The following is an 18,005-nucleotide window of genomic DNA, read 5'->3' as shown; positions in this document are numbered from 1 at the left end:
CTCCAGCTCTGTGGGATTTTCCACGGTGCAGCTCAGCCCCCGGAGGCATTTTTTGGAAAAAGGCTGAGCAAAACAGCCCAGTGCCGCCTCCGAGCAATGGACTCGGACGTTCCCCCCCCCGGAACTGTCTTTGCTGGTTCGGGAGAAATGTTCAGTGCACGTTTAGCTCAAAACAGCCACACTTCCTTGAGCCCAGCTGGGCTCCTGGGTTGGCATGAGCTGCCCTGGGCAATGCACTGGGTTTGGGGAAGAGAAAACTGGTCTGGAGGAACCAGAGAGCAAGATGCAAGGTCTGTGCAAAGCCAAAAAGGGAGAGAGGGACCCCAGTCCCCGCAGGGGTCAGCTGGAGGAGACCCTTAACCCCCTTGAGATGTGGATGAGCCCATACTGGGGGATTGCACTGGGGAAAGTCAACCTGAGCCCCCCCCCCCCCCAGTTTTACCACAGAGCCATGGGGCTGCAGACCCAGCCTGTGCTATGGGCTGGGAAGCCCCGGGGTTTCCCCCCCCCCCCCCCCCCCCATTTCCCCCAGCCCCAGCTCCTCCTGGCAGGTCTGGGCTGGTTTGCAGAAGGTGCTGCAGCTGCTCTCCAGCTTTTCCCAGAGGCCCCAGACCCCCAGAGAAACCACCCCGGATTCAAAAAGCCCTGACAGAGCCTCTGTGTCACTGCAGAGCCTGTCCCCAACCCCCCCCAATCCTCCCTGAGCCCCCAAATCCCTCCAGCATCTCCCCAGCAGCTCCAGACTTCACTCTGCCCCTTCCCAGAGTCTTTATAAAGAGCGCCCAGGAGCTTTTTTTTCCCCCCACTCCCAGTAATTTACACCAGTTTACACTTGTTAACAGGGAGATGAGCTACAGGCTTGGGGGTTTCTTTTGCCCAAACAGTCCTTAAATAAAGGTGTTTAAGGTATTTGGTGATATTTTGCATCCCGCTGGGCATCGGAACAACCTGGAGCTGGCAGTGGGGTTTCACCCCTGTTTTTTTTTTTCACTCTGAAGTGGGTATCTTTGTCCCGAGGGGGCTCAGCAAGGCTCGGGGACACTTGGGGTATTTGTCAGCCCTTGAAGCGTGGCGAAGAGCTGGCTTGCCCCATGGCAGGGAGGTTGCTCCCGGCTTTCCCCCCCGCAGCTCCCTGACACGTGCCCGGGACGTGCAGACACCAAAATAGAGTTCCGTTACACAACGGGGCGTTGTGACGCACTGCCCTCGCCATTAGGAAACGGAAATGGCCTGCAGTCGAGTTAAAAACAGAAAAATAAAATAAAAAAAAACCAAAACAAAACAAAACCCAAACCCCAAACCAAACAAACCCACACTGAAACCCCAGCACAACAACAAAGCCGTGGGACAAACCCCGCTCGGGTTTGTACGGCTCCAGACATCCCCGGGGGGTGCTGCCAAAAACCATCTCGCCCCGCACCGGCACCTCCTGCCCTCGCTGGGACGATGTGCCCACTGCTGCCTTGGCTTCATCCCTTTGTCCCTAGGGATTCTCCTCGACCAGGTGGTCCCCATCCAGCCCGGGAGGGGGGGGGGGGGGGGCACATTTTACTCTTTCTAACCCAAACCAACCCCCTTGGCAATGCGGGACAGGGCGGTTTGGGGGGGGGGGGGGGGGGGGCAGGGCTGCTCCCAGGGTTTCCTCTTCTCCTTTCCCAGCCAATATCCAGGCAGGCGCTGGATCAGCGTTGGTGCATTCCAACCCCCCCACCCCACCCCCCAGTAGCGAGGGAGGTGTCCCAGGCGGGGCTATAAATGCCGTGGCCTGACGCCCGCTCGCCTCCGCCCTGCCCATTCTCCTCTGTTTCCTTTGAGCTGTTGGTGAGTTGTGTTTTTTGTTTTTTTGCTTTTTTTTTCCCCACGATCCTCCATTCCCCTTCATCCCACCGACCCTCCTGATGCCGTCCAGATGATGCCCTTGGCTCAGCACTCCCCCCCCCTCCAAACCCGCAGTGGGGTCCCCCCTGCAGAGGTTTTCCCCCAGAGCCAAGCGGCTGAATTTCACCTCTGAGAGCTGGGAAAGTGTGTTTTCCCCTTCCCCGCTTGGCTCGGGCAGGAGGGGGGTGCTGCCTCCCCCCACCACGTTCTCCCCTCCGGCACGGCTTTTTTTTTTTTTTGGGGGGGGGGGGGGGGGGGCAGTTGCTCAGCACCGGTACCAGATGGCAACGCCCAGTTCGTCTACTAGCGGGAGGGTGAAATTTGGGAGGAAACGGTGATGCATCCCAGTGTGTTCCCCGGGAACGGGGCACCGGAGCAGCCTGCACAGTCAGGGGAATTGGGGGAGCCCGTCGACACCCCCCCCCCCCCCCCCTCCTCGGTGTGGGGGTGTCTGGGGACGCCGAAATCTGCTCTCACCCTCTTGCTCTGTTGGTGCCCCCAGGCTTGCTGGCATCCCCCATGGCGTGTCCCCTGGAGCAGGCGCTGGCCGTGATAGTCGCCACCTTCCACAAGTACTCGGGGAAGGAGGGGGACAAGTACAAGCTCAGCAAGACGGAGCTCAAGGAGATGCTCATGAAGGAGCTGCCCAGCTTCAGCGTAAGTGCAGGGCACCGGCTCGGGGATGTGGCACCGGCTCGGGGATGTGGCCCCGGTTGCAACCCCTCATTTTAACCCTTCCCTTTTCGTCCCTGGGCAGAAACAAACCAGTGAGGCCAGTATACAGCAGCTCATGCGCAACCTGGACAGCAACAGCGACAGCGAGGTGGATTTCCAAGAGTACGTGACCTTCCTGGCCTGCATGGCCATGATGTGCAACGACTTCTTCCAGGACTACCCCGACAAGATGCCGCACAAGAAGTGAGCTGGGGGGGGATGGCCACGGGCCCCCGGGCTTCCTCACTTCCCCCCATGACCCTCCCTTTGTCTTCCCGATGCTTTTTACAATAAAAGTTGCCTTAAAACCAAGTCCTCTGCGTGCTTTGTAAAGGGGGGGGGGTTTCTTGCCCTGGGGACTGGGGGGTGCTGTCACACCGGGGAACACCCCGTTTTCCTTCCGTGTGCGTGCTGCAGGTACGGGATGACGAGCCGGGGCGGTTCCGAGCAGGTGTTTGCTGTGCTGGAACGTTGGCACCGCGTTCCCCGAGCCCTCATAAACCGCCCGCGGGGCTGATCCCCGCCGGCCACGCTGGTGTGAGTCAGCGGCGGGCTCTGCCTGGCAGCACCCCACCCTGCAGCCCCAATAACGGCTCCGCGGCCGCGCAAGGCGAAGCAGGAGCTTTCGCAGGGGCTAATACCTCCAACAGCAACAGGCGAACAATCCTTTTGCTTTTTTTTTAGCCGTAATTGTGAAGCTCACTCGGGGTTAGTGGCTGTCCTCTCACCTGGTGCCCCGTGGGGCGGGACCTACCGCCTTGGGAAGTCACTCAGGACCCTTGTCCCTTCCCTGTCCCAAGGGAATCTTTGGGGAGCGGGATTTCTGCGGCGTTCCTGCTCGGGGTGGGGTTATGACATGCAGCAGAGTGACTTCCCCGAGCACCCAGCCAACCCCCCCTGGGCCGCTGCCACGGGAGGACTCAGCCCACGGCTACAAACGCTGGGAGCCACGCAGCCACATCCCCCCCTTCCCTACACCGGAGCCTGTCTTGCTCATGCCTGTAAGTCTCCATTTGCTCCCTCTCATCCCCTTTTTCCCCTCCCCGAACAGCTGTAGCCAACCTGGGCTTGCCTGTCTAGCTCCAGATGTGCAACATGCCCCTTCCAGATGTGGACGTACCCCCTTGTCCCTGCTCCACCCCGTTGGCAGCCGGACCTGAGCTGCTCCCAGAGGCAACCGGGGAGCGGAGATGCCACAAAAGCTTCGCTTTGTCCAGCCCCAGCTTTTCCCCCCCCCTCCCCGCCTCCACCAGCCCCGGGGCTACGTGTGGAGGCAACTGGGAGCCACATTTGGGCTGCGCCCCGTGAGTCACCCTGCAGCCACCGGCCCCAGCTGATTCAACACCCTGGGGTGGCATGAGGGCGGGGGGTGTGTGTGGGGATGGGGCAGCCCCCCCCCCCCCCACCTGCTTAGTCCCAGACCCTGGGGGCTGAGCTGGGTCTGGAGGGGCTCTGCCCCCTCCTCCTGCCCTGCTGACACCAGGGTAAGCTGGAGGGCTGCAGAGCATCCCCCCCGGATGGAGAGGGAGTGATGCTCTGGGTCCTCCCCTCTCCCTGCCCCACAGCTGGACCAGCTCCCGGCCACTTGCCGAGCCCCCACAGCTGTGGTGTGGACCGGACCCGGCCCATAATAAAAACAGAGAAGTGAATTTTTAGGAGTACGGCACCATCCTGGGGACCCTGGTCTTGATCTGCAGCGGTGCTCTGAAGGAATTAAAAATGTAGAGCTGAACCAGCCGGTGGAGCCAAGGGCTTTTTGGGGTTCTTTTGGAAGGACCTTTTGTAAAGTTTTTTTGTCATTTCCTATTATGAAGTTCTGTTGCTGTGTTTCTGGTCAGATTTGAATAATAAATGAAAACCTAATGGATAGCACTGTTTTGTCTCCGGCTGGGGGTGGGAGGCACTTGGCTGGGGGGGCTGCACCCGGTGCTCATGTCCCTGCAGACGGATCCCGTTGGGTGCTGGCGATGCTCCCACCCAGGCACTGCACCCTCAAGGGCTGCTTTGCCAGGAGATTGGGGTTGAAGCTCATCCCCCTGCTCCTCCAAAGAGAGGGCTTCGGGGTTGTTCCATGGACCCCAGCTTCTGAGATTCAGCGCTCACCGAAGCATCAATATTGGGGGTAAAAAAAAAAAAAAAAAAAAGTATCCATCCCCCCCAGACACCCAAGGACGTGGCTGCACGGCACTTGCATCCCAGAGGCAGGCGACAGGGATCTCCCTACAAGCTGTTGGCCCTTTTGATGCCTGATCTGTGAAAATTTGAAGCTGGCATGGTGCCGTTCAGAGGCATCCCAGCCTGCCTGCATCCATCCTCACCCCTGTCACCACCCTGCCACCATGCCCTTGGGGCTGTACCGGCTCTATCCCGGTGGCACCAACGCTCCCAGCCCCACGGCTGCGCTCGGCCACAGAGCAGATGCCAACCCCCCCACGGCGGCTCTTGCACCGGAGTGTGGTCTGCCGTGGCACGGCCTGCGCTGGGAGCTCTCAGGCACGTGGGCACGTGGCTTCTGTGGCAGGCTGAGCAGCAAACGGCAGCGGAAAGACCCACGGTGCGTGGCTGTCCCTTCTTCCCAGCCCCACGGGGCACGCGGGTCTCTTCCCACCTCCCCACGTGGCACAGGCACATCCCTTCACACCTCCCTCCGCGCGTCCCGTCACGTCTCGCTGACGGTGCACCCGTGTCCCGCTGCTCAGCCCCACGTGGCTCCCCTTCCCAGAGAGGACGCGCCCATCTCCATCGTACAACCTGTCCCTTTGTTTCACTCTTTTGCAATTTAGGATTTTTCTGGCACCATTTCCTCACGCTCCTGGATTTGAGGGCTGACAGGGGGGATGTTTCACCCCTGCTGTCCTTCCCATCTCCTAAAATCCTTCCTGGCTAGCACAAGCTTTTTGCTGTGCCGGTCCCACCAAGCACAGACTTGGGGTGAAGGGCTTGGGTATCTTCAGGCACAGGCTCCTCACCAGCCCCCCGAGACTGTCTTTCTCCCAAGATATGCAGGGTTTAGCAGCCCGTGCCAGGCACTGGGGACACCAGGGGGGTCTCCTGTCTGTGGCAGCATCCCCTGACCCTGGAAATGGGCAGCAATTGCCAAAGTCCTCGCTTATCATCAGGCAGCGATTAGAGCTGCTGGGAAATGCCGCCTCCTGACTGGCTGGCAGATTTCCGGCACGCTGGCGTGCCCAGATTTGTAACGTCTTTCTTGGCTCCTTGGCTAGCTGCTAAGAAATGATTCAGGAGGAATGCTGCTCATGATTTGGGGGGTGACTGGGGGGTGGGATGCGTTGGCCATCCCCCAGCACCCGTGCAGCAGCGTGCTGGGGGCAGGCGCTGCACCTCCAGCCAAATTCAACGGCGTCAGGGCAGATAGAGGAGTGATGAACCCCATGTCCCATTGGGAAAAAAACAGCATCACCCCACTAGAAAGGTTCACTCAGAACCTATCGTGTGATCTGGAGAAACTCCTCTTCCATCATCTCCACAAAGACCCCCAAATGCTGCAGGAATGTCCCAGCTCCTGGGAAAGACCCTGCACCGCCACCGACCCACGACGCTGGCTGCCTGAAAATGCCTCTTTTGGTGTTTCCTTGTTTTGCCCTTATGAGATTGAGGCGTCCCCTCCCTCATTAACAGTGGGAGCAGCCAGTTCCTGGAGCCAGGCAAGAAATTGCCGCCTGGGCGTGCTGCGTAGCCTTGCACAATTCCTGGGGTTATTGCCCTGAAGGAAATTTAAGGGTGTCACAAATCGTAGCTCAGGGAGACTATAAAAGAGACCTCACCTCCTCCGTGCCGTCACCACTCCTGAACTGCTCCTCTCCTCCGGTGCACCGCTGTCTGCAGAAGCCAGCCCCAGTGCTGCTCGTAGGTAAGTAGGTCCTTGCCAAACGGTGGCTTCAGGTTTTGTGCTGCTGGAAGTGTCACTGGGATGAGCCCGAACCTGCCGGGCAGCCAGAACCCAGCTGGGGCTCCCAGAGGAGAGGACAGTCCTTCTCCTCTGATGGGGTTCAATCTTTTGTTGCCTGTCCCTTCCCAGCAAGATGAAAACCGACCTGGAGCTCGCCTTGGAGTGCGTTGTCAACATCTACCACCAATACGCCATCAAGTACCCCATAGATGACTACCTGAACAAGACTGAGTTCTCAGATCTGCTGAAGGAGACCGCCAAGCCCTTCCTCCACAACACCATGCCGGTAAGAGCCAAGCACGGCCCAGCTCTCCTAACACCGGTGAAAGCTTGCAGGAGTTGTGGCCTCTTTGGGGCATGGGAGTGGTTGAGAGCATCCCAAAGGGGAGGGAGGATTTTTCTAGGATTTTCCTGAAACCATGCAATCCTTGCTGGGTGAGCCTCGTGCCGTAGCTGTGGTCTGGCAGGGTGACCCTAAGTCCCATTGTGCTTCAGGCTGACTCTTTGTCATGTTTCTCCTGCTGCAGCCTAACGTGTCCATCGATGACTACATAAACAAACTCTTCACCAGAGCAGACGCCAACCACGACGGTCGCCTGAAGTTCACCGAGTTCCTCACCACGCTCAATCTTGTAGCCATCGATGCCCACAACAGGTCCCACCAGCATCCCAGGGGCCACGATGAGCATTCAGACGCTGGGCATGGCCATGACCACGGTCACGACCATGGCCATGACCACGGCCACGGTCCCCGCAAGTGAAGCAGTTCCCGGTGTAACTGTGTCCACGGGATTGTGCTCTTCCAGCAGCGGCATCCTTTCTGTTTGCCCACAAGCACAAACCTGTAACTAAAGCTTTGTCATCTGCTTCTGCCTATGGCACTGAAATAAAATTTCTTTCTTCAAGCACCAAATGCATCTGTATTATGTGTCCCGTTGCCTCCAGGGAGGATGCAACATGCACCCAGCCTGTGGCTGTGAGGGGTTAAATACAGATTGAGCTGGAGAAGCAATGGGAAAGGGGGAGGCGGGATGGGGAGACCCTGCTCCCTGCAGAGTGGGGACAACAGTGGTGTTGGGTCCCAGCTGAGCAGCACAGGCTGCAGGGACTCTCTGTCCCAAAGCCTGGCAGAGCCCGACACGCTCCCGCTGCCCTCCTGAAGCTCAACGAGTTTCCTGCATGGCACGGGTGGCCCCAGCACCCTTCACCTCAGCAGACGGTGGGGTGCATAGCACCCCATCACACTGCAGAGGTTCCAGGGGCTGCATGAGAGCATCATCAGCCCTGGTTGTCCTCTTTGCACCAGCTCCAGGACGTGTCAGGAGTGAAGCGCAGCTGGGGGGTTACTTCTCCAGGTGGCTGCCAAGATCCAGCTCCAGACCTGGGGGTGCAGCATCCTGGGGCTGCATGCACTGCTTTTGCAACCCTTAAAGCAACCAGTGCTTGTCCAGCAATCTCTGATGCAGCACAGAAGGAGGCCGAGGGCCTCCGGAGAGCTGGTGTTAACTCTGCACAAGAAAGTCGGATGATTTTGCTAGCGTAGGGTAACGACGTCCCAGCAGGTCACAGCACATTTACAAGCCACCGCGGGCTCCTGGGGAGCAGATACATGAGCTGAAAAGAGCTTCTGTATCTGCCAGTGACTGTGCACTGAGTGGGAAACCCCCAGGCTCAGGAGACCCCAACATTTCCAACATCATCTGAAACCAGAAGCCTGTCCCACATGAAACTGAGCCACAAAAGGAAGCAAGGGGCTGTTGTGTGGTTATTTGCACTCGATGGCACAGCTGATCCCTCTCTGGATCCACAATTTTTGTCACTGGGGTTCAGCCCTTGTCCCCCAGAGACAGAAGTTGTCATTCACTCTCCTGCCAGGGCACACGGGTGTCACTTGGGCATCACCATCCTTGTGGGGGTTGGACATCCCGAGCTGCCTCCTCCGCAAGTTTTGGGGAACACGGCTGGGAAAGATGGGAATTCAGAGCTCCCTGGTCTGGCTGCAGGGGACTACACTATGCAAGTGCACTCGGCAAAAACCAGGCTGGGTTGCTGCTTTGCAAGGGGAACGAGGATGCAATTTTGGATTGTTGACAGTCACTAATGAGTAGAGCAGGAAAACAAAAAAAAACCAATAAAATGAGTCAGGGATACCATAATAAAACTCATGCAACAGTTCTTGATACTGCCCTCGGGACATGCAAGAAGCATCCGGAACAGGAATGGTTACCCTTTTGTTTTTTGGTTCCTGCTCTCTTCCCGGAATCTATTGTCTTATTTTTATATCTTTTGATAATCTCTTCATCCTTCTAGTACCTGTTCTGCTAATGCAAGATGGGTGGCACAGAGGTGACTGTTGCAAAATATTTGCTAGTTAATGCTCCAACAAGTAAAGACCTTGGCCTCAAATTTTCTTCTTGTTTTATAACCAGTTTCCTCCACAGAGTTTCTGAAACAAGAGGAAAGGTCTAGTACAAGTGACGTGAAAACAGAAAGTAATGGAAAATACTCTGGAAAACAGGAAGGTGCTACCTTCATCGTTGCTAGCGTTCAACCAGTTGTTATTGTAGAAAAGAAAGAAGATTACATGAAAAATAACCAAGGGACAAAATTATCCACAAGTCTCTGAAACAGCCCATCTTTCTCCTACACCGGCATGAGAGCATGCAAAATTTTCAGCACATTACAAAACTTGCAAAGTTTTGGCAAGTTCTGCCAAGATGGACTTGCCCTTTACACTCCCGTTGAGGTGTGACAATACATCCAGTGTTTTCCCCATTCTTCACCCAACACATGAGCAGCTCAGCCCTGTCAGAGGTGATGGTGGGGTGGAAGGACAACATTTCCAAAGCCCGGTGGGTGCAACCAGGAACTATGTGCAGAGGTATGAGACCGGGAGGGGTTCAGAAGTTCCCACCTTACAATTTCCAGGTACGGGAAATGCTCACTCAAGCTGTTGCTTGCAGCAGGTGTGTCACCATCTCTGATGAAAGAGGACCTCAGATATGTATAAAAGGGCTTTCCAGGCTCTCGGATCACTTCAACAGACCCATCTGCTGCAAACCCTCCTTGGAGACAAGGGTAAGTAACACTGCAATGGTTCGTGCAGGAAATGAGATGAGGGAGAAGCGATATTGAATACGGCACTTCATGCCATGCCTGTTTTATTCCAGGGGGATGCTTTCTACTTGGGGCAGGGTAGAAGGCTGGTTTTGGCTACAAAAAGTCCAGTATAAATTAGTGGCATTTCTATGCCATCTTTAGTGGTGGTGCAATTGTTTCCACTGCACCGCGGCACCCAACAGAGCAGGATCTCTGCGCTCAGTGTCTGTGGTGAAAAGGATTTGCAGCCCAGAGAGGGAGATTCAGAGAGAGAGGAGGAAGAGGAGGCCAGGCAGAGACTGCAATGGAGCCCATCCATGAACCGTGCTCCCTGCCTTAAAGTCACTCTTCTTGTCAGTGGCACGGTACAGATACACAACTACAGCTTGATGGGCTTGTCTAATTTGGCAAATACCTCCAGGTCAGTAAAAACAAAACATTTCTTGGTAGAAGCTAAATTTAGAAGTGGTCGGGCGATGTTGTAAAAAGAAAAAAAAATATATATATTCCTAAACCCACTTATTACCTGCTCAGCGCCAAGGCACTGCTGACTGTCCCCGGGCACGCCGGGCTCAGCCCCAGCGAGATAACGCTCCTGGTGCAGATCTGCTGCTGGGCTGGGGAGGTGCAGCATGAGCCCTCTTGGGGTGCCTGGAGCGAGGGCCAAGAGCACGGCACGGAGCGCCCAATTTGTAGATGCATCTCATGGTTTTGAGGTTTCTCCACACAGTTTGTGCAGTGCTTCAAGAGCTCAGCCATGTCTGCGAGCACCCAGACCACAGCTCCCCGTCACGAGACCCGGCAGTTCCCTGGAAACTGCACGCTGGAGATGGCCCTGAAAACCATTGTGGATGTCTACCACCGTTACAGTATCCGGGAGGGCCAGCTTGACCTCCTCAACTTCAACGACTTCAACACTCTGTTGACGGAGCAGGCACCGACCTTCTTGAAAGCTTGTGTGAGTGCCACAGAAGTGGCGGTGTGCTCCCTGGAAGGATGCTTTCCTCAGGGGTTTGAGGAGGGGATGAGGCTGAGGTTGCCTCCAGGTATGGTCCCAGGGGGATGGGGTGCAGTCCCCACCATGGCTGTAGTCCATAGAATGGGTTTTGGCGATCACATCCAGCTTGCCCATGTGTTGTGGGGCCACTTGTGCTCATCCTTCCCCCCCCACTGCCCAAAGGGGCTTGGGACAAGAGCCTGCCTCTCTGGGATTTTAACTAAGGGCTAACTGCAGGGTAGGAAAGGGTGACAGTGATCCTGCAGCTTCCAAACACTTCCCAGGGCATAATGAGAACAAAGCTGGTTGGGTTTCCACCAGTGGGTGTGCAGCACAGGGAGGGGGGCATGCTAACATCTGTCCTGTCCCCCAATTTCAGGGCAGGAACCAGCACGACTACCTGAAGAAGCTCTTCAAAGAGACAGACTTAAATAAGGACAAAGAGGTGACTTTTGAGGAGTTCACCATCGTCTTGGCCAAGCTGACCAATGATGCCCATCACATCAGCCATGGGGATGACCGTTGTGCACCAGACAAGGATTGAGTCTCAACGCATGACCCATGAAAAACTCCAAGGGGGGCTGCTTATAGGAGTTGGGCTCTGGCTGCTTTCTGTCTGCTTGGATCACTCATGCCTCTGAGACAATAAAACATCACTTGAAGTTCACTGAGTCCTTTTGCATCCGTCTCATGGATCGGGAGGGTGGGCACCAGCTGCAGAGACTGCATGGTCCTGCTGGAGCTGTGGGAGAGGGTCTTGCTTAAATGAGGCACCCCCAAAACCCATAAAGGAAGAGGCTTATGTTTGAGATGTCAGTGGGTGAGAGCTGTATTGCTCAGCGTCTGGTCCAAGCCAAAAGGGCTGGACTGATGGGCTACAAAGGTATTAAGGGCCAGAAGATCAGTGCAAAACACTGCCTGAGCTCTGCAAGGGTTTCATCCATCAGCTGCAACACATAGAAACCATATTAGAGGCTTTTCTCTTGGCAGAGAAAGTTTTCTGCATAGACTGGGAAGAGCAGACCCAGCCTAGTTTGGGGAAGCACCTCCTGTTTTGCCCATTCTCATCCAGCTTTTTCCCCTTGGCCATGACAAATGCATCCTCTGGGTGCAGAATCACCCGTGAGCAGAAAAATGCATTAATACCCATGACAACAGCAGCTCACAACAGGACACAGCCTTTACCGCAAGAACAAGCTAGGGTGCTCTTTGGAAAAAAAAATACACGCAGAAGTTACTATGTGTATATAGCTTCAGCTGTGTGGGAAATTGAGATTTAAAATTTTCTCCTTAAATCCCAATGAAAACTCAAATTTCAGTTTTCCCCCCTCACACAAGACATCCAGAGTGCTCCCTCCCAACCCTGCTGAATCATTTGTTAACTAGCCAAGATGGAACACCCGGATGGTTTCCATCTCAGAGTTTTCCACCAGTAAAATATTCTCACAAAGACCTTGACGGGCTCCAGCAGGGCACCAGGACCTTGTCCCTGGCTGAGCCATCTGGGAGATGCCTTGCAGCACCAAACTGTTTCTGGGTACAAAATACACGATAACCCAATCATTCAGCGAGGAAAAGAGCTGGATATCACCACCCCATGGGGCCGAGCACAAGCACAAGCGACAGCAACGCTTTGCACGCTGCAGCACAGGCAGGAAGGGGCAAGAGCAATGGCCAGATCCAGCCCTGCAACCTGCCAGAGCTCCCGGAAGGCTTGGAGAGGGTCCAGCACCCTGGAGCAGTTGTGCCACAACTGTGCGGGCAGCCGAGCTGGCTCTCAGCTCCTTTTGGGCTGGACCAAGGTGGTACCTGCCGAGCAGCTCAGCTTGTAGCTGTTTGGTACGGCGGAGACATGTGTGAATGTTTTTGTTTTTTTTTTTTTTTTTTTTTTGGCTCGAGCTAAAGGACTGGGAAATCCTTTCCTTTGCAGCTCCAGGATGGGAAAACCTCCAGGTCACCCCAGCTCCTGTGGTGGCTGCTCATGCCAGGTCACAGCTAGAGCATTGCTGGCCTCATAATGCCCAAAGGTGCTCACAATCCAGGGCTCAGAGGGCATCCCCTGCCTCCCCCAAGCCAAAATATGTCTAGCAACCAGGACATACGTCTCATTCTGATCCTGGGCTAAAACCTGCTGTGACACACAGCAAACCACCCAGTGACAAACCCTGCCGTGTCCTCTTCCCACATCAGCCAGCCTCTTGCCTGTAAATGGGTATTTTGAAAGAGTTTTGCAACCCTTGTCAAGCACGGGGAGCCCTGTCAGGGCTCAGGCCCTCAGAGCACAACCAACCCCAGTCACCTCGAAGCAGATCTTTCGCTTGCCATGGCTACTGGGCTGCTCGCCTGATGCCTGGTTCCCTGCTCCTCTTCTGGGGCTCCAAAAAACAGATGCTTGCTCAACCCGGTGGCCTCAGGGCCAGGATTGCAGCTTGCTGCAGCCACTTGGGCATGGCTTACAGGCAGTGCTGGACAGGGAGGCTCCCCCTGCGAGGAAATCGGCAGAGCCAGACAAAAAGTTGTGCTAGGACATGTTCCAGTGACCCCAAGCAATACCCAGGCTCACTGGTCACCTTAGTGACTGCACCAGCATTTAAAAACCAAATGCTTGAGGTCTCATCCCTGCTGGGCACTTCCAAGGGTCTATCCACCATCCCTCTTTGGGAAGCTCTGGCCCACCCCACACCCTGTAACCCATCCTTGTTCTTCCCCACCTCCAGGATGATAAAATGACCCAAAAGTACGGTTTCCTGAAATTGCTACAAAATTCTGCAACTGAGCGGATGGTCCCTGACACCCGGTTGTGAAACACCCCGGGTCCTTCTCCAGCTGTTTGGTGCATCAAAACTTTCCTGTTGTGAAATGCAGCGCACCTCAACAGTGAGGGCTGGGGAGGGGCGGGGGGGGGAGAAGGTGCTGGTTAGTCTCTGTGTGTGGACCAGGGCTGCACCCCCAAGCAGCTCCCTGCACGGTGCTGCCCCGTGTCAGCTCACCTGGAGCTCCTGGAGTTTGCCCCAGGCTTGTCCATGGCCCCATTTTGGCCTCCACTTTGTGTCTGAGATTAGTATCATGTTCAGCAGGTTAAACACACCCCGAAACGAGTCAGCTGAACCAGCAGACAGAGGGTTTTAATGAAGAAGCACTGGAAAATCTCGTTTTGCTCCTGATCTTAGCTGCTCTGAGCCAAAGCGCCTGCGCTGGGTCTCTGCAACACTGAGAAACAACAAAAGAAAAAGAAGCTACAAAGCGAGGCCACCATCCTAAAGTAAAAATACACCTTTCAGCCCCACCTGCTCTCCACAGCTTAGAGCATACCTCGGGTGGGGAGAAACTACCCTTGGCACAGGCTGCTGCTAACCTGAGGAGATGAAATGAAGTTCCTGGAACCCCACCCTGGATTATTTGTCTTTCATAAAGAGCTGCTTGCTGGAGGCAGGGGATGGTCCCCCAGTGCTGGGGCACTGCCCTCAGCGCCAGCTCTGTCCCCGTCCCCACGTCACACAGGCAGCCCTGGCCATGCTGCCAGCACCGGGAATCTTTTGGGTGCTCAGGACCACGTAGTGCCACGAGGGTGGGGATGCTACAGGGCCAAGCAGTGCTGGTTCGTTGGAGAAGTGCAGGGATGATGCTCAGGGTCTCCTTTGCCTCATGGCATGGACAGACACCCCTGCAGAAGGGAGTAAACCGGGTGGAATTGAAACAGCCAAGGGGAATAGACTTCTTTTGGGAGACGATGGAGAATGGTAGCGCCGAGAGCCAGGTGGAGGGGGTGAAGGGAGCCATGCCCTGGCCACCTCCCTGCCACCCGGAGTACATGACGCGCCGACCTTGCGGGAAAAGCCACAGAGACCCCTTTTAAGGAACTACCCCAGAGCCTTAAGCAATGCACAAGTATGTCATGAAGACGGACTGGAACTGGATGAAATGGAGATATTTCACAACCGGTGGAGTGGCGCAGGAAGATGGCCAGGCTATAAGAGCTGCCGTGCTCCAGACCAGCCCCGCTCCAGCCCGAGTGGACCACGCTACTTTGTCAAGATGAGCAAGGCAAGTCCGATGGTGATGTGGGCATTTAAGGTCTTCATGCTCTTTTCCAGGTGCCGGTGGAGCCATCGGAGGTGCGAGGACCCCTGGGGAGCCTCTCATCTCTATGTGAGCTGCCATCAGATGTTGGCAGAGGATAATTATCTCCATTCAGGCTCATCCAAGCCCAAACCACAAGGAGAGATGGATCATCCTGGGAGAGGTTCTCCACAGCACAGTCCAACCACTGAAGGGGCTCCTGGAAATCAGATCTCCTACTCCGTACCTCTAGAGAGGTTTTTGCAGTGCCAGCTACTTTGGGAGCCTTGCTCCAACAGCGCTTGACTTCCAGAGGGCACACTGTGAGGGGGGAAAAAATCAGCTCTCAGCTATTACCTCTAGTTGCACATCTCAGAGCAGAAGCAGGCAAAGGCTGCAACCCCCTTCAGTCTCTTTTAGCTTGTAGAAGAGAAAACTCAAAACAGCTTAAATTTTTACCCCCCCAAAAAGAATGGCTGAACAAAACCAGGCTGCATCCTCATCTGGTGTGAAGGAGGTGGCTGTACTGGAGCCTCGCTGGTTTACATCAGGCTTCCCCATCTGTTTTGGCTCCTGACTTTATTCAGTGTGAGTGTTTCTCTTCCAGACCTCCCAGACCCAGGAACCGCTCTCCGACCTGGAGAAGGCCATGGATGTCATCATTGATGTCTTCCACCAGTACTCCAGACGGGAGGGGGACAGAGACACCCTGACCAAGAAGGAGCTGAAGCTCCTGATTGAGAAGCAGCTTGCGAACTACCTGAAGGTGAGTGCAGTCAAAGCAGGGTTTCTCATGGCGCACGTGGAGAGGGAATAGGGCTGGTTCCCATTGCCTGAATATCTCCAGGAACTGATTTCACCCCCTTCCCACTCTGCTCTCCTGCCCCAACACCTTCTGCCCAGATCCTCCCTGTCCACCCGCCGCTTTCCAAACACGCTCCATAAAGCCAGATGAAGGAAACCCACACAGGGCTGGGTGCACCCACAGCCAGATATTCACCCTCATCACCTTATCTGCAAAAATCAGCATCATAGTACCCAGGAGTTCCTCTGACATCTGGAGGCAATGATGTCAGAAATATCAGCCAAAAATCCCTCTTTTTTTTTTTTTCTTTGTAACTCACTTTGCTAGAGCAGAAGGTAGCGTGCTTTTAATCCAACAAGCTAAAGGAGAGTTTTGGGGCTGACGTAACACTTCATCGGTCTCCACAGTGCACAGTGTCCCTGCAGTGATGCCCGTTGCTTTCCAATCGCTTTATTGCCACGGGCAAATCATTGCTGCACCCAACGCCATGGGCGACGCTGGCACAAGGATGGGACCACTCATAGCACCAGGCTATTGGGGACCTGGTGCTTGTGAGGGTCCCAGGGAAAGGTTTGAGTTGTGGCTGACAGGACTTTGCCCTCACCCTCTCCTCTGCTTCGCAGCATGTGAAAAACAAGGCCACCATCGATGAAATCATGAAGGACCTCGATATCAACAAGGACGCGCAGATCAGCTTCTGCGAGATGATGCTGCTGATCGTCCGTGTGACCATTGCCACCCACGAACACCTCCACGAAGTTGAGGACCAGCAGCAACAGCAGCACAAACACCAGCACCACCACTGAGCTGGGCTGTGGTCCCTGGCCAAAGGCACCGGGGCAGTGCTTAGAGCCCCCAGCTTTCTCCCCTCCATCCCTCCCTGCCCACCTTCCTCCTTCCCTTCCTTCAAGTTTGATGGTTTTGCTGCCAAATAAAGATTTGCCCTGAGGCTGTCAAAGCTCTTTTGTGTGTCTGCGTGGGTTTTCCTTGAGGCAAGTCCTGCACCTTGCTCTCTCCCAGCCTGAAAACCAGGCAGATCCACCTTGGAGACCGGCTGCAGGTTCTCAGAGGTGAGGTGGATGCCTGGGGAGAGCAGGGCTCATCGCAGCAGGTGCTCACAATAATCCTTACATTATAGTGTGCTCCATAGATCAGGGAAGGCAATATGATTTCCAACTAGAAAAAAAGCCCATTGACCTGTAAACACTCTGCATATCTCCTAGGACCAAGATGTGGTGGTAGGCAATAGCTGGAAGGAAAGATGGGGATGGACAAGTACCCTTTTCCAGAGGAACACCCTTTTTAGGGCACTTTTGCTCTGCAGGGCCCTGGGATGGGGCTGGAAAAGTTTAGTTTTAGTGCTACAGCCAGCAGCAAGGTCTGGCCACTGGGTTTTGTGTGGACAAGAACTGAGAACAATCCCATCTCCTCACTCAGAAGATCCTGAGTTTGTGCTGGGGTGGTGTCCGTTATTAATAGCTTCTTTCCAGAGTGGGTGGCTGGAAAAGCCTACGATACTGCTGAGCAGCCTCCTGTGGTGCACGCCTAAAGCCTGGCTACTGATTTGCAAATGTCTTAGAGGGGGGGGAAGGAGCAATTGTGATTTCCTAAGGGTGAGTCAAAGCCCTGAAATCGTCCTGTTCTCTGAAGGAACCTGCCACAAGCTTCCCCAAAGCAGCAGCACTGAAGCAAGCCTGCCTGGTTAACACAAGACTGCCGCAAGTTTGCTTCACCACTGCTGGCCAGGTTGCTTCAGCTTCCTACGGAGTCAGTTTTGACATCTGAAGTGTCAAACACCTTCTTACAAGGTAAAATCTACTGCAGGGACCGGAGTCCACTCAGCCCTGCCGGAGCTTGCACAGGGAGGCAGGTGCCCTCTGGAGCCAGATCCCGTACCCAACACTCAATCCTGCACCCCAGAATGGATCCTACACCCCATTTGACAGCACTTTAGGGTCTCTGGAGCAGGTAAGAGCCCCACACCCAAGGGGGAGAGTAGAGCTGGTTCACTGCCACCACCCAGCCAGGGCAGAAGCACTGTCACCTCCAAGAGCCAGTCTGTCCCCAGGGCTGGCCTATAAGGACATGCCCAGCCTTCCGGACAAGGGGTGCTCAGGTCCCCTTTGCAGCAGATCAGCTTTTCAGGAGCTCAGCACCAGCTGGTGGGCGGTAAACCCTTCTGTTCTCTGCAGCAGAGCGGGGGGTCTCCCCGTGCAAGGGGCCAAGCACACAAATCTGGGTGCTGGGGGGTACCCCCAAACCGCCCTGGGACCTTCCCCCCCAGGATCCAGGCAGGAACCAGCCTCGAAGCTCACCGTGCTGGTGCAACAGGATATGTGCCAACACGGAGGGACTTCACAGTCCTCTGACACCCCGAGCGCGGGACTCGTGTTGTGTCACCCACTGGGGCTGTTGGACCATCGCACCGGAGGTGGAGAGGAACGAGGCGCCACACGCCCCGAGTGCAGCGGGACCAGGGCACCGCTGCGGGGGCGATCGCCGGGTCCTCCCATAACAGCGGAGCGGTCCCCGAGTCCATATGT

At 55.5% G+C, this 18,005-nt stretch overlaps 4 protein-coding genes across 4 annotated transcripts; all 4 read left to right on the top strand.

Annotated features, from left to right (window-relative positions):
• The first annotated feature begins 1,721 nt into the window (after positions 1-1,721).
• On the top strand, positions 1,722-2,904 carry LOC116960566 (protein S100-A4-like). The gene is made up of 3 exons (XM_032988298.2): positions 1,722-1,821; positions 2,381-2,535; positions 2,636-2,904. Exons 2-3 carry the CDS (start codon positions 2,398-2,400, stop codon positions 2,798-2,800), a joined length of 303 nt encoding a protein of 100 aa, XP_032844189.1. The 5' UTR covers positions 1,722-1,821; positions 2,381-2,397; the 3' UTR covers positions 2,801-2,904.
• A 3,500-nt stretch (positions 2,905-6,404) lies between these two features.
• LOC104367746 (protein S100-A9-like) lies at positions 6,405-7,415 on the top strand. The gene is made up of 3 exons (XM_009974919.3): positions 6,405-6,463; positions 6,632-6,788; positions 7,030-7,415. The coding sequence occupies exons 2-3, from the start codon at positions 6,636-6,638 to the stop codon at positions 7,261-7,263; spliced, it is 387 nt and encodes a 128-aa protein (XP_009973221.2). The 5' UTR covers positions 6,405-6,463; positions 6,632-6,635; the 3' UTR covers positions 7,264-7,415.
• Positions 7,416-9,551: 2,136 nt separating this feature from the next.
• Positions 9,552-11,269, top strand: LOC104367745 (protein S100-A7-like). Its single transcript, XM_009974918.3, has 3 exons — positions 9,552-9,580; positions 10,332-10,559; positions 10,978-11,269. Exons 2-3 carry the CDS (start codon positions 10,359-10,361, stop codon positions 11,140-11,142), a joined length of 366 nt encoding a protein of 121 aa, XP_009973220.2. The 5' UTR covers positions 9,552-9,580; positions 10,332-10,358; the 3' UTR covers positions 11,143-11,269.
• A 3,280-nt stretch (positions 11,270-14,549) lies between these two features.
• Positions 14,550-16,424, top strand: LOC104367744 (protein MRP-126). Its single transcript, XM_032988307.2, has 3 exons — positions 14,550-14,642; positions 15,265-15,423; positions 16,086-16,424. The coding sequence occupies exons 1-3, from the start codon at positions 14,634-14,636 to the stop codon at positions 16,266-16,268; spliced, it is 351 nt and encodes a 116-aa protein (XP_032844198.1). The 5' UTR covers positions 14,550-14,633; the 3' UTR covers positions 16,269-16,424.
• Positions 16,425-18,005: the final 1,581 nt, after the last annotated feature.

This window comes from Tyto alba, unplaced genomic scaffold (assembly GCF_018691265.1).
Source record: "Tyto alba isolate M040663 unplaced genomic scaffold, T.alba_DEE_v4.0 Super-Scaffold_8, whole genome shotgun sequence".
Taxonomy (NCBI): domain Eukaryota; kingdom Metazoa; phylum Chordata; class Aves; order Strigiformes; family Tytonidae; genus Tyto; species Tyto alba.
Note: the sequence above shows the minus strand (reverse complement) of the source record. Positions and strands in the feature narration are given on the sequence as shown.

Coding starts and splice junctions, on each gene's coding strand:
- LOC104367746 (XM_009974919.3), top strand. CDS start 6,636: ATGAAAACCGACCTGGAGCTCGCCTTGGAGTGCGTTGTCAACATCTAC. Junction 6,789..7,029: donor TCCTCCACAACACCATGCCG/GTAAGAGCCAAG, acceptor CTCCTGCTGCAG/CCTAACGTGTCCATCGATGA.
- LOC116960566 (XM_032988298.2), top strand. CDS start 2,398: ATGGCGTGTCCCCTGGAGCAGGCGCTGGCCGTGATAGTCGCCACCTTC. Junction 2,536..2,635: donor AGGAGCTGCCCAGCTTCAGC/GTAAGTGCAGGG, acceptor GTCCCTGGGCAG/AAACAAACCAGTGAGGCCAG.
- LOC104367745 (XM_009974918.3), top strand. CDS start 10,359: ATGTCTGCGAGCACCCAGACCACAGCTCCCCGTCACGAGACCCGGCAG. Junction 10,560..10,977: donor CGACCTTCTTGAAAGCTTGT/GTGAGTGCCACA, acceptor CCCCAATTTCAG/GGCAGGAACCAGCACGACTA.
- LOC104367744 (XM_032988307.2), top strand. Junction 15,424..16,085: donor AGCTTGCGAACTACCTGAAG/GTGAGTGCAGTC, acceptor TCTGCTTCGCAG/CATGTGAAAAACAAGGCCAC.